The sequence below is a fragment of the Fringilla coelebs genome (genome assembly GCF_963513975.1).
Source record: "Fringilla coelebs genome assembly, chromosome: 12".
NCBI lineage: Eukaryota > Metazoa > Chordata > Aves > Passeriformes > Fringillidae > Fringilla > Fringilla coelebs.
In genome coordinates, this window is record NC_140038.1 from 19,502,604 (window position 1) to 19,516,225 (window position 13,622).

Genomic DNA, 13,622 nt, shown 5'->3' on the forward strand with positions numbered 1-13,622 from the left:
GAGTTCTCAGAAAGGGCTGGGCAGAGGAGACAGGAGCTGGTGTGTTTCTCTTTGCCCCCTTCTCTTTTCTACAGAGGATTATCTCAGTAACCACATCAGTGTTTTTCAGTTTCTCACAGTCTTACAAGAGCTGTGGTTGTCTCTGTGGATGGGAGAGGTTTTGAGGTTGCATTTAGGATTTTTCCAGCTGCACTGCAGGGTTTCAATGGTCTGCCTTTACACCAGCTTGTGGAGAATCTGAAACTGCAGCTGTGACCCCTGCCCACTCCCTTGTCCTCTGCCCAAAGACTGGGCAGCTTTGGTGGTGAAAAATTAGGAACATTATCTTTCTGTAGCACAGAAATTAGTACTAGTAGTCCCCTCTGTTAATTCATGTTATGCTCTTAACAAAGCTAATATGAAAATAATTGTATTTATAGGATGATAAGTGTATTTCTGCAGTGTGACATTTGGACAACTGTGCTGATAGTGGAGAGGAATGAACTGTCACCATTTCTACAGTGGAATGATTAATTTGTTTTGTTGTTTATTTTTAAACAGAATAAATGATGTTTCTTCAGGATGGTGCTCACTAGCAGCCTCTGCTCCTGCATTCACATGATGGAGATCTTCCAGCCTTGACAACATTGCTCAGTCTGAAGTGCTGTGGAAAGTTTGTCTGTGGGGCCTCCACAACTGCCACGCAGAATGTACTGGTGTGTGGGAACAGAGGAATCCACTGTTTGCAGGGAGGGCACCATGGATCCACAAAATGGTAAATAGCAGGATTTCTTTCTTTCCTCTTCACATTGGGAGCAAAAGGTTCTAAGAGAGCTCAGTAGCCACCTGCCACTGGGCTTTGAGGAAGTTTAAAAATGTGAAAGTTTTTTGAGCCCTGATCTTTGAAAATCTACAGTCTAGAACAAGGAATTTTACTTTCAGGGAGGGTGATGTTGAACTATGGAGGTGGTAAGAATAGCATTTCCCTGAAGAGGGATGTTCTCCAAAGGCCTAGGGAATTAGTCAATATATGTATCATGTCTCACCCATTCCTAAATATGTTTTACAAGATCTGTGCTTTTTCAGTGTGTGAATGCAAATATGTTCCCAGTCACTGATGCAATGGGTATTCAGGATATGAAAACTGCTAAAATCAGAGCATCTCTTCTCAGCCTGAACAGATATTAACCTGCTCCAGTTTTACCCTCAGCTCCGATTCGATGGCTTGCAGTGATTTTATGTTGGGCTAGATTAGAAGGTTTTGTGTTTATGTAATAAAGAAATTCCCCTTTTAGAAGGGACATATGCTTCAGGTTGCTTCCTGTGAATTTTTTTTTTTTTTTTTCCCTGAGCAGGCAAATTATTTTTGGATGGTTTCTCTCACTGCAACCCTCATCTCCCAGGCACTGCTGCCTTTCTCTGAGTCAAACCCCAGTTATGTTTCTGCAGCAAGAAATAGCCTCCTGTTCTTGTGTAACGGTGTTCCCCCCTTGCAGCAAGTGCTTCATTAGGAGGCAGCATCTGCGCTCCAAGTGTGGGAAGAAGGTGTGTTTGACGCTTTGTAGTGAGTAAGCAGGCTCCAGCAGAAGCTAATGTTTTTGCAGCCTTATTTTGGATTTTATCAGCAACTATGAAGCAAAACCTGATAGTTTATTCAGAGGCCTCCTTGTCTTGTTTGAAGACGTTCCTCACCAGCGTCACAGGGAGCTCTGGGAACTCTTTCCTTTCTCCGTACGTATTCTGCCTGTTCTGTGATACTGATTTTCCTGTTGCCTTTTGATAATTAGCATTGTACCTTTCTGTAATGCTTGGTTATTGAATATTCTTAAAATTCTGAAATTCTGTCTTCTGGGTTTCTCTCTGGAAGAAATTATCTCCACTTGAATACTAAACTATAAACTATGAGAAGAATTTTAATCTGTGCTAACGGTTCACAACTGTTCAGAATTGCTAAATTTTTGTTCTGCAGTAGTGCTCTGACAAGTTTTCTCTCTGTTTAAAGATACAGTAAATAAATTGTTGTAGGAGGGAATAATGAAGTGGAAAGTGGAATAGTTATATTTTCTATATCTTGAGTTCAGGGTTTTTTTCCTGAGAACTTTATTACACATTGCTGTTATGTAATTGTATTCAGTTAAACTGGTTAGCTGGAAGCATGCAAATCTCAGTGGTAGACTCTTCTATATGGATAAATCTGGGTTGTATTAAAATAGTCTGCAGTGCTGGAAAACTGGGAAAGGGATCCTTGTAAAGCTTAAGATCCCTGTACAAGGCACCAGTACTGCCTTGGTGGATTTGCTCTTTACAAGGGTATTGTACATGCTTAAACTCATTGTTTGTGTCCTGCCAAGAATGACTGTCATTAGCTAACTGGTCCCCTCCCTAAGTTACTGGTCCTTGTTCTGGCTCGGATCCCTTACAGGGCTGAAGGAGGAGCACGGTGACTCACTCAGCCTCCACATGCCAACCCATTGTTTATGCCCTTGAGGAACAATGTGGATGCAGCCTCCTGCTCCCATTCAGCAGGAACTGCTGGGAAGGGGAGTGAGATTCCAGATCATTTCTTTTATGCACGATCTCATTAGTGCTCAGAGCTTGGAGGCTTTTTTGGGCAGGATGGACTGGCTTCTGGCTGTGGGGGGTGCCAGGGGCTCCAGGGTGGGTCAGCTGGATCAGCAGGGCTGGAGGCACCTTCCAGCAGGTGCTTGTGCACCTTCATTATCTGAAGCTTTAGGATTTTTTAGGTTTTTTCCCAGGCAGCTATAAAGCCCTGGCCGATTGTATGTGGAGAAAATCACATTCTTGTTAGAAAATGTAACATAGAGTGCAGGGGCTCACCTTGCTCAGGTGTCTCCTCTGCTGTTCCTCCTGGTTTCCAGTGATTTCCCTGTGTCCCAGCAGGATGCCAGCTTTCCCCAGGAGTGGCTGAGCTGTGTTTCAGACCTGGCCCCTCTCTGCCCTCTGGGGATGGGGCTGGGCTTGACTTGGTGGTGCTGACCGAGCCCTCGGAGGGGATTTGTCACCAGAGCACAGGATGAGGCTCCCTTGTGGGTGCACTCAGCATCTCCCTTGCTTCCTCAAACCCTGCTTCCCCTCTCCTGGATTTGTTCATCTTGTCCTAATTAAAAAAAACTGAGCAGGGGTATGGGGGTGGCTGCAGTCTCTCATGAATTGTAGAGGGTTTGGGGTTTTTTTAAAACTTGGTTAAAGAGCTCTGCATAATCCAGAGGAGGTGATATGATTTGAATTTTGTAGGAAGTACAATGGAAGCTCAAAGGCATCGCTTTATGAATGTGTAGAACAGCATAAAGATTCATCCCCTTTCTGTGGGCTGATTGATTTCTTTGAATCTTACAAAACTTCATAGCTAGGATTTAATTCTTGCATGGTTTTCTAGGAGTTCCTCAGAGGTGTAGGAGAGCAATCATTGTCTTCTGAAACAGAAGGGTACTTCTGTTAAAAAGCTTATCTCCTTCTTACTGGCAATTTTATTCAAAGTCACAGAGCATTCATATGCCAGTGGTGTGTGTCTCAGAGGTGGGATTGGGTTATCCTTCAGACATGCCAGAGGGTGTCTCTTCTCTCCTGCTAAATCTGGAAATGAGCCCTGAAAAGGGGTGTTATGGTGGAAGGTGTCTGACATTACATAATTAGGGACAACAGTGCCAAGGAGAGCTGCCTGAAGTTTTACAGTAGCTTTGCAGGTATTCACTAAATGCACCTTCACAACTTCTTTTGAGGCAGATCAGTTGTAACGTGGTGACTTTGCACTGTCCAGGGAAGCACAGATGGACATGGACAGTGTGCCTGGAAAAGGGACTTAAGTATTAAATGAGGGACCAAAGAAGTAACCAGAACATGTGACTGGAGCTGTCATTTGGAGTGGACCAGAGGCCCCTAAAGCTGTGCTTTGCAGGTGCTGTGGTGACCCTGCAGCTCACAGGGCTTTCTATTTTATCAGAAAGAGTCTGCCCTCAATGGCAGTGACCTTTGCAACCCCACCCATGGCTCAGCTCAGATCTGAGTCACAGGGAAAGCTGCTGCCTGCCCTGCTGCTTCCTGAATCCTGGGAAAGGCTCTGGTGTGAGGAAGGCTTGAACTGGAAAAGTCAAGGGGTCCTTTAACAAGAGGGGCTGCTCAGGAGCAAGTGCAGTTTTATAGGGAAAGTTTCACAACAGTTTGGGTGGTGACAGTTCAAGGTTGGCCAAGAGCAAATGGAGCAGTTTGTCCTCCTGGGACACACTTTGTGCTTCCAGCTTTGCTCCTGGATGGCATCAGGGCAGGGTATGTGCAGAGGTGGACTTACTGGTCCTGATGGGTTCCTTCCAGCTCAGCCTGGTCTCTGATTCTATGATTTTCTCACTGTTGTTGCCTTAAATGTGAAGGGCAGGAACTTGCAGTGTGAATAACTTTGTTTAAAAATCTTTCCTGCTGAATAGAGGAGGAAAGGAAAATCAGCACCACTGATACCACTTTGTTCCTCATGAAATCACCATGTAAACCTTAAAACCTTCCCATCAGCTGTGTGTGGGGACAGGGCCAGCAGCTGGGCCTTGGGGCACGCTGTGCTGAATAACAGGGGAAAAGTGCTCACAGCCTCTGTCCTGCTTTTTCCATCCACACATCACCCTGTAGTAACATTACTCTGGGTGTTTTGTGACAGTGTGGGGTGAGAAGGACAAGGAGAGGATCTGGGAGGTGAAGTGAACACACAGAGCCCTGGAGAGCTGCAGAGTGTGTTAGTCATGTGAAGTTCTCCATAATAAGACTAAATCAGCCTGGAGGGTTTGCTGGTTTTCTTCCTGCTTGTTAAGCTGTGAGTAAATTCGAATCCAAACAGCAAACTGAAAGGGTTCCTATGAGCTAAAAAAGCAGAAAATAGAACAGGTTTTGTATGTGAGTCAGTCTCATTGCAGAGTGCCCTGCAGAAGGAGAAGTAGGAAATGCTCAGCAGGAATAGGAAGTACACCAGTAAGGCAGTAATAGGCTTGTATTTTTAAATATTTAAATAAACTCTTCATACAGAAGTGGTGCAATCTCACAAGGGGCCAAGGGCTCCTGCAGAAGGCTGGTCTGCAGCTGAACATGCCTGTGGTTAAAACCTGCCCTCCTGTGCAGAGCTGGGTGTTACAACATCCCTGCAAACCAGCCTGTGTGTCAAAAAGGGGCAAGGAATGCTGAGGCATTTACAATTTTCCTGACAAAAACCACCAAAGCCAGCCTGCTCTTGAACTTGAGGGCTGTGTCAAGGAGGGCAGAGCTGCTGGGAGAGCCAGTGGTGCAGTAAAGACCTTGGGAAGTTAATTGAGCAGAGAGTCTGACCTGAGAGCCAGTTTGATTTACAGGCAGCAGTGAAGCATTGGTCTTCAACTGAATTATCTGCTGTTTTACAGCTTTATTTTTACACCTTCATGTTAAAATTATTTGTGGTGTATTACATTGAAATGTAACTTATGACAACTCTATCAAGAAGCCTGGAAAATAGCAAAGATAAGGTGATAAGGTAGCAAAGAAAATCCTTTGCCCTTAGCACTGGTACACAGGGAGGTTTTTACAATGTTCCTGAGGTGTGATTTATGAGGGAGCTTTCAGGTGAGGGTTGATTCTGGGGTCATGGAACTGCTGTCCTCTGTTTCAGTGGGAAAAAAGCAATTGATAGTGTTCACACCAACTCAGCCCTTACCAGGGCTGTAATTGATGTAGTGTTTTGACAGAGATGTTGCAGGTGATTTTATAGTTGCATTAAGAAAATGCTATGAATTATGGGGTTTTATCCTCCCCAGAGCCTATGGGGGCCTTATCCAAAACCCATTAAATTCTTTGCACTGACATAATGGGATCTTCAGGGATCCTTACAGCATTAAATCTGTGGTTTGTTTGTTTTTCACTGCTCTGATCAATAATGGGGCTGTCAGGGCTGTGCTTGCAGAAGGCAGTGAGCTGGGAGGAGCTGTTTGCATTGCAGATAGGAGGGAGAGATGGATTTTATCCCATTCAACTCCCAATCTGCTCTATAAAATCATAGAATCATGGAATTTTTAAGGCTGGAAAAGACCTTTAAGGTCACTAAGTCCACTGTTCCCCCAGCACAGCCAAACCCACCATTAAACCATGTCCCCAAGTGCCACATCCACAGAGCTTTTAAACCCCCCAGGGAGGTGACTCAACCATGGAGTCTGTCTCTTAATAGGTTCTGTTTCAGATTTTACATCAAGTCAGGCTGATATTTAATTCCTTCCCTTAATCCAAGTCTGTGTGCTCATTAGTGGGTCAGCAATTGCTTATTTGCATGATTATGTATCACCACAGCAGCAGCTCTTTTATGTAAGCTGCTGATATTTTCACAACAGAAGCGTCTCCGTGTTTTTTAATTTGTGCCTTGCCCTCACTTTAGGGGACCTATTTAAAAAGCCTTTAAGTTTTAGGAAAGGCTCTCACCTTTCCAAAAGCCCTTCTGCAGTCAGAGAGACTCTGGAGTCAGCAGTTCGTGTTGCTGGCAGTACTTGGGGTCTGCCACGGAGATGCACAGCGTGAAACCTGGGGCAGATCCTCTCTGTTTTGGCTCTCCCTCTCGGGTTGGAGAGGGCAGCAGATCCCTGATGAGCTTCAGGAACTCCTCATCTGCAGACAAGCCCCGTTAGAGTCACCCAGGGGTGAGGGAAAGGGTCAGGGTGCCACAGGAAGAGTGGGAGGAAGGAGGTGGGTGGGAAGGAGCTGGGAGCTGGAGGAGCAGCTTCATTTCCTCTCTCATAGTCAGTGTGTGGCTCCCAGGCATAAACGTTGGCAGTGCAGATACTGCTGGGGAAAAATCTCAATCCCAGCCTGTCCCCAGCTTCTCTCTGTGCATAGCTGAAAATCATGGAAAAATAACAAACCAAAGCAGTGACTCAAACAAGAAGTCTGGATAAATTTAGCTCAAATATTCTTGGTATGTTTGTGGTCACTGTGGAAATTGCATCATTTCTTGTTTTAATGATCAAAATATTGCTTGGAAAACTGGCATGGCTGCCCGAGAAGAGCTCAAAATAAAATCCTTTAAAAGCAAGTATGTCTTTGGAATTGCTTCACCTGCAGTTAATTGGTTTTGGGGGTTGGTTGTTTTATTCCTGTCTTGGTTAAGGAGTTTTTGGACTGGAGGTTATTGCTGCTTAATTGAAAAGCCACAAGGTTTAGAGCTGATACACTCTGCAGTGTGATTATCTACTTCATATAAAAGTTCTGTCTGGGGAGTAGGATTCAAAGAGTGCTGGTAATTGCTGAAGACAAGACCTCCTCCAGAATCTGCCTGCACTCTTTCTGTCTTTCACATCAAAGAGCCTTTGAAAATGCTTTTATTTTTGCATCAAACAGGAACATTTTAATTTTTTTTTTTACAACACCAATGGACAGGATCCCTTTTCAGATCTCTTACGTAGCCTGAAAAACAAAAAGCCTGGCTCCTTAAGTGAGCTTGTAATCCTGGTTATAATTCTTGTGTTTTGTACCTTGGACCTTTCTCACAGTGGCAGGGTGGGAATAAAAGCTGCCAAATCAAAGCCATTTGCATGGGTAGGACCAGGTTCTGGGATGCAATGGATGAGAGTTTGTCAGAGGTTGGTGGGAAGGGGATGATCTATGCCCTTCCTCATTTTGCTGTCTCTGCCTTGCAGCAGACATCCAAAAATGCTGCAGTGGGGTCACAGTGTGGACACAGGAGCCTCCCAGGCAGAGTCCTTGTCCTCCCTTCACTGAAATGGGTGCTGATACTCCCAGGAGGACAAAATACCTCCCTGCAAAAGCAGGCATTTCTGCCACTTGTAGGTTTTGTCACAAGTAGGGCAAGGTTTTATGGGTTTTTTTGGTAGCCCCATTGAAGCTTTGGTGGCTGTCTGGGCCAACAGCAGAAGACTTTCCATCAGGTTTCTCTTCAGGTAATCCTCCCTCTGAGAATGTCCTGGGTACCAGGATCTTCCCTGACTCCTGTGGGAGAGCAGTCAGAAGTGGGAAGTGCTCACTCTGAGTTCAGTAGAAGCTGGAGTGGAGCCCCACTTCCTTCACTGTTTTGTTTAGATTTTCTGTTTTCTTTTCCAGACTAACCCATCCATCCCTTTTCTCCTGAAGCTCTTCCCAGCTCTGCACTTCCCTTGGCTCTGCTGTTGCCAAATTGTCCCTTCAAGTCTCCTCCTGCCAACCATATAAAATATCTTGATTGCATTTTCTTTTTCTCTGCATGCAACAATTTCACTTTAACTGATCCAGAGTGGTTGTCTTAGTGATAAATGAGAAGTGAGGGTAGCAAGGAGTATTTTATTAGTCAAGCAGGCACAGTAAAGAAGCTCATTGAACTGTGTCTAACATGTGCTAAGCTTGGATTTTGCTGCGTGGGATGTTTGCCCCCTCAGATCTCTTCTTCCTTTAGATGTGTCTCCTGAACCTATCAGTCTTTGAATAAAAATATTCTTTCATTCTTCAAACTTTAGTCCAAGTAGCTGGAAGGAATGTGTGGGTCAGTGTCCTGGTGTCACACTCCTACAGGTGCCTTTCTGGAGAGACAGATTTTGGCTGGTTTTGTGCTCTTACTTTTGACCAGCAGTGGGGTTGCAGTGCTGTAAATGGGTTTTTCCACAGAGGAAGGTGTTTACATGTGTTATTAAAGTGAAACACAAGCTTGGGAAGTGCTTTTTCCAACTCAGAGAAGGTGTGGAATCTCTGGATGTGTCTTTGGTGGAGCTGGTAAAGATTTAGGCTAAAAAGAGACCTGAGCAGAGACCTTGGGCCCATTTTCCTCTCACTCACACACAGCAAGCCTCTCACAGCTGGGGCTAAAAGCATTTGCTTCTTCTAAAGCAAGTTTTAAATATGTGTCAAAGCAGCAAAAGTGGGCTGGCCATGAGGTGGTGCTTCCCCGAGGTGAATAATTAATGTTTTAATTTTTTTAGAAGAAGAATTTTGAGCAAATTATTTCTCTGAAAGAAAGAAAACGTTGGTGGGTGGGATTTTTTCCCTGCTGATGAAAGCTTGAATGTTAGGGAAAAGGTTCAGAAGAAAGTTAGCCATGAAATTTTATTTTGTGAAGTTTCAGATGAAATCCAGTCTTGGTTTGGTTTCATGGCTGTAATATTTGATTCAGTTGGACAGGAATGGTCTCACTGGAGACACCTTTCATCATTTAACAATCCTCCATTTCCAGCCATGCCTGGAAACGAACACAAAGAAAATCCAAAAGTGTTGTCATGCTTCTGCATGCCTAATGTATATCTTCCAATTTAAAATTTGGAAAGCAAGAGTGGCATAGCTGGCCTTGCCTGCAGAAGCACATTTCTGAATGATTCAAGCTGTAGGATGGGAACCAAATCATTGAGGCCAAAAGACAAAAATAGAAACTTTCACTCCAGAGCTGAGTCATTTGTATTTTCAATACAGCAACTCTCTGGCCATTTGGAGCTCTCAATAGCTTCTCTTTGGGAGTGGAAGTAACAGCATCACTGTTCTCTTTGGGCTTTGCTGGTCCTTTGCACCCCAAAGAGGGCATTGCTGGAGGGTTGGAGGTATTCCCACCCTCTGTGAGAGCCAGTTTTTGCCCTGTGCTTGCTGGAGGACATCCCTGCCCCATTCCTTCCCTGCCCAGAGGGAATCCTGCTCCTCTCCCACCAGGTACAGCCCAGAGCAGTGGAAGTGGAAGTGCTCTTCACAACCAACCATTGGGGAGCATCCTGTCCTCTTGCTGAGGAGAGCCATGTCCCAGTCCCTTGTTTCTTTTCCATGGGTAGCTGCAGGTATTATTGGTGACCCTGGATCTGTTTTCCACTTTCCAGCCTGGTTTGCACAGTGCCACAAGGGTTTGTTCTGACACTCATATTCTAGTGTAATTCTTTGTGCTCCCTCTGACCTCATTGCCTTGTAATGCCTTTGTGCAGCCTCTTTGGTACTTCAGCAAACAATAACCAGTTCCATTTTAACTTCTTGGACAGCCCAAACAATTCTCAGAGTCCCGGGAATTTGGGAGGTGCACACACAAATGCAGGAGCCTGCCCAGATCTGGCAGTGCTGGCACTGCCCAGATACTGCTGAGTCCCAGTGTTAGCAGGATTTGAGGCTTTTCTGTTCCCCCTTCCCTCATTATCCTGGATGATGAAGAAATGATTGTGTAAGTGTGGAGCTAAAGCCTTTGGAGGCGTCTGTTTCTCATAACTCTGTCCTGGAGCCCAGAGAAAAGGCAGCAATCCAGAGCATTTTTCCACCCAGGACTTAATATTTTCCTTTCAAAGTTGCATTAGCAAATGCTTTTTTTCCTTGCAGGTTAAAAGTGTTATAAATAGAAAATTTCCAATGATTCTGGTGATAATTGTTCACTCTACACAACTGTACCTAAAATTGTCAGCATGCCCTCGGTGCTTGCTGGAAAATGTTCAGTGCAGATCAGCACGATGCATGTGTGGTGCTGGCATGTAAACAACTTCAAAATGCTTCCACAGTCTGCAGTAATAGTGAAAAAAATCCCTTCAGTGCTGGATTTTTGCCTTTGAAGCATTCCTCTGTGTTCCATATCTGGTTTCTTTTGGGGTTTTAAGTCTCCTTTCGGGGCAGTGAGCGTTGATTGTGAGCTCTGTTGTAGATGTGGGTGGCTTTTGTGCTCAACACATCATATTTTCCAGTGCCTTTGGCAGGCAGAGCTCAGTGCAGAGCTTAGTGCAGAGCCACTCCTTTAATTAGCTGAAATAATGGATGTTTGGGGGAAATGCAACCACAGGAAACAGGCAGAAAAAGTGTGTGGTGGGCTCCCACTGTCCTGAGAAGCTGGCACATCCCACTTGTTGTGGGAAATATTAATTAGGGTCAGAGGGGCCATGACCCAGTTCTGGCACAGGCTCTCCAGTGGGGATTTGGAACTTCCCAGATAAACCACCTTGTTCTCAGTGTCTTCTCACAGGGGCATTTCATGGTAGTTCTGGCCATTTTTCAATCCTGACAGGAACATTTTAAAGCAGAATTGGTTGAGCCACATGTATTTCACCTAAATCTGAGAAAAGGCAAAGCAGATCACTGGCTTCTTGCTGCAGGATGGTTTTGAGGCAGCTTCTGACAGTGTGGGCAGATGGGGGGCACAGGAGATCTTGGCCTGTGGCTTTATCTTCTAAGAAATGAATGAACAAAATCTTTTAACTTTTTTTTTTAATGAAACCTTGAAGTGTCAGCTAATTAGAGAAGGAACCCAAAAGATACCTTTGCTTCGTAAAGCATTTTTACCCACTAGGGCTGACTGAATTTTTTTTTTTTTTTTTAATTGAAGAATCCAGGGTTTTCTTCCCTGTTTGGGATGGGATTTTCAGTATCTCAAAAATTTCCAGAGGACTGAAAAATTTTCCTTACCCATCTAATAGGAAAGTGCAGTGTAGGGCAGATCCATCATCCTTTGAAATCCATCACTGGAGGCTTCCTGTTGGCTGCTGCTCAGTTTGTTAGCCAGAAGTTTTCCAAAGCAGCACAGGATGCATGAATCTGTTGCAGGCTCAGAAATAACATGGCTTTCCATTAATTTTACAAACCAGCTGGGCAGAGCTTTTGTGGAGTAGTATTGAAAAACGTTCAGTGACACCGGCGAGTTTCGGAGTGTTTGGAGGTGCCGGCTTTAAATATTCTGCACATCTTCAACCTCATCCCTGTCCCGTTTTTGAGCTGTGCAGTGGCAACACTCAGAAGTCAAAATGGCAAAAGATTAAGCTGGTGAGGGTTAGCTGCAGCCATCTGGTGCTGTTGAGGAATTAAGTCTGAGCTCAGCCTCCCTGCCCACCCCCATCCCCACATCCTCTGCACCAGAGGCTTGGATGTCGCTCTAATGGGACAGGGAGATGAAAATATCTGTCAAGGCTAAACTGTGCTAGTTAATTCAGACAAAGGAGCAGCCAGCCAGCCAGCCTTTCCATCCAGTGGCCACTGCAGGAGCTGCTGGTGCTGGAGCAGAGGTGGGTGGTTATCAGTCCCAGGAATTATCAGCTGAAGTGGGCATCGCTGGGGGGATGCTGTGTTAAAGCATCAGCTTGATTTGCTCCCGGCTCTGGAAATACCTGCACACATTATGACAAGGTCAGTAGCAGTTTTTGAGTTGTATTATTGTTGTAATTCTGTTTTTGGAGGAGGTTAGCTTCCTGATTTATCCTGGGTTAAAGCATCTCATTTATATCTTCCTCTGCTAAATAAAAATATCCTACCTAGTTGCCAAAGATCTGCTGGTTATGGAAGGGCCTAATGTGGCATTTACACACTCTTGTTAGTTTATGTGTCAGAGATGCAGTGATTTGGGCTATAAAGACAATAATCATCTGTGCATTGTGCTGCTTTGTTATGCAGCTCTTTGCTGATTCACAGCACTGACCTGCAAACCCTCCCCTTGTACTAATGGCATACTGTCAATTTAGGAATTTTAGAGGGTTTTTTTTCACCTGCTGTTATAATAAGGCCTGTGACAGGGTCTACACATGACCCTAAAATTCTCATGGTACTCTTTATTACTAAAGAGGCTTATTTTTATTTTGTTTCTCTGAGCTGGGCCAGCAGTCTGTTGCACTTTAAAAGTGATACCTTGTGCCCTTTTAATGGCAATAAAATAACATTGCTTTTTTATTGGTAACCTCTGGTTTCATTGGGTTATTTTTTAAAAGAAAATTAGTCTTGCCCTTAGCTTTTATAAAGGGTTGTTACAGCAAAGCCAAACATAAAAGGTATTTCCAAAGAATAAATCATTGAAATGAAGAGAGAAATAATTCCAAAGTTAGTTGTTTTTGTACAAGCTGTTAGGTGGTGTGAGGAATAGAGGATGGATGCATTTTTAGTGTCAGCAGGTGCCTCCACTTTCCCCCCCACAAACAGCCCTGGGTTTGCTTGCAGCTTTTTTAGTAGAAAGCAAGAAAAGAAAAGCTGTGGATTTATGGAGAGGTTAAACAAATATGATGTAGAGATGCAGAGACTGCATATTAAAGAGTAAACTCCATAGCTTTATTTTCATAGATGTTCAAAGGTGCTAGAGGAAAAAAACACAGGTTCTTCAGTTCAAACAGGATTCATTTATCTGCTTTTTGATGCTGCTTTGGGGCAGTGCTTTAAGAGGAACCTGTGCCAGCACAGGAACTGCCCAGATCTGTGTGCAATAAAGCAGAAACTAAAAAAGATGGCACTGGGTGTGTGAAGTGTCTGGAGTTTCTTGGATAGTGCGGGAATATCCAAGAAGCCCTGCTGGGATATCATCCCTTGCACACAGAGTGTGCATTGTGCAGGGACACAGACCCTGTTGTGCAGTGTGCACAAGCAGGTTCCTAAATCCATAAAATCTAAGAATTAAAAGCCCTTTGTTCCATCTGGGCTCAAATGCTCAGCGTGTTGCACAATCAAGTCCAAAAGCAGAGGTTCAGTGTTACTGGGCTCCAGTATTGCTCTCCTGTCACATTGCTCAGGGCTGGGTGTGAGTGAGGTGACTCTGACAGGAGAGCCATGAGGAGCTCAGGCAAGGAGCAGGAGACATGTGAGGTTAAAAGCAGAGCAGAATTTCTTTGGATTTCGGCCCAGATTTCTGCTAAAAATGGCTGGTGCATGTATTGGCAAAACGTTATTGCAGCCTACACGAACGCCACTGCTGATGAGAGGTCAGTCATGCATCTTGTAGAAATAAA

At 44.5% G+C, this 13,622-nt stretch overlaps 1 protein-coding gene across 2 annotated transcripts in view; it reads left to right on the plus strand.

Annotated features, from left to right (window-relative positions):
* The first annotated feature begins 621 nt into the window (after positions 1-621).
* The window catches only part of LRRK1 (leucine rich repeat kinase 1), a 69,956-nt gene continuing 56,955 nt past the window's right edge, over positions 622-13,622 (plus strand). For both annotated transcript variants that reach the window (XM_084214058.1, XM_084214059.1), the window contains exon 1: positions 622-754. In XM_084214058.1, the coding sequence (XP_084070184.1) occupies positions 688-754 (67 nt within the window). In that variant the 5' untranslated portion in view covers positions 622-687. The remainder of the gene's footprint in view (positions 755-13,622) is intronic.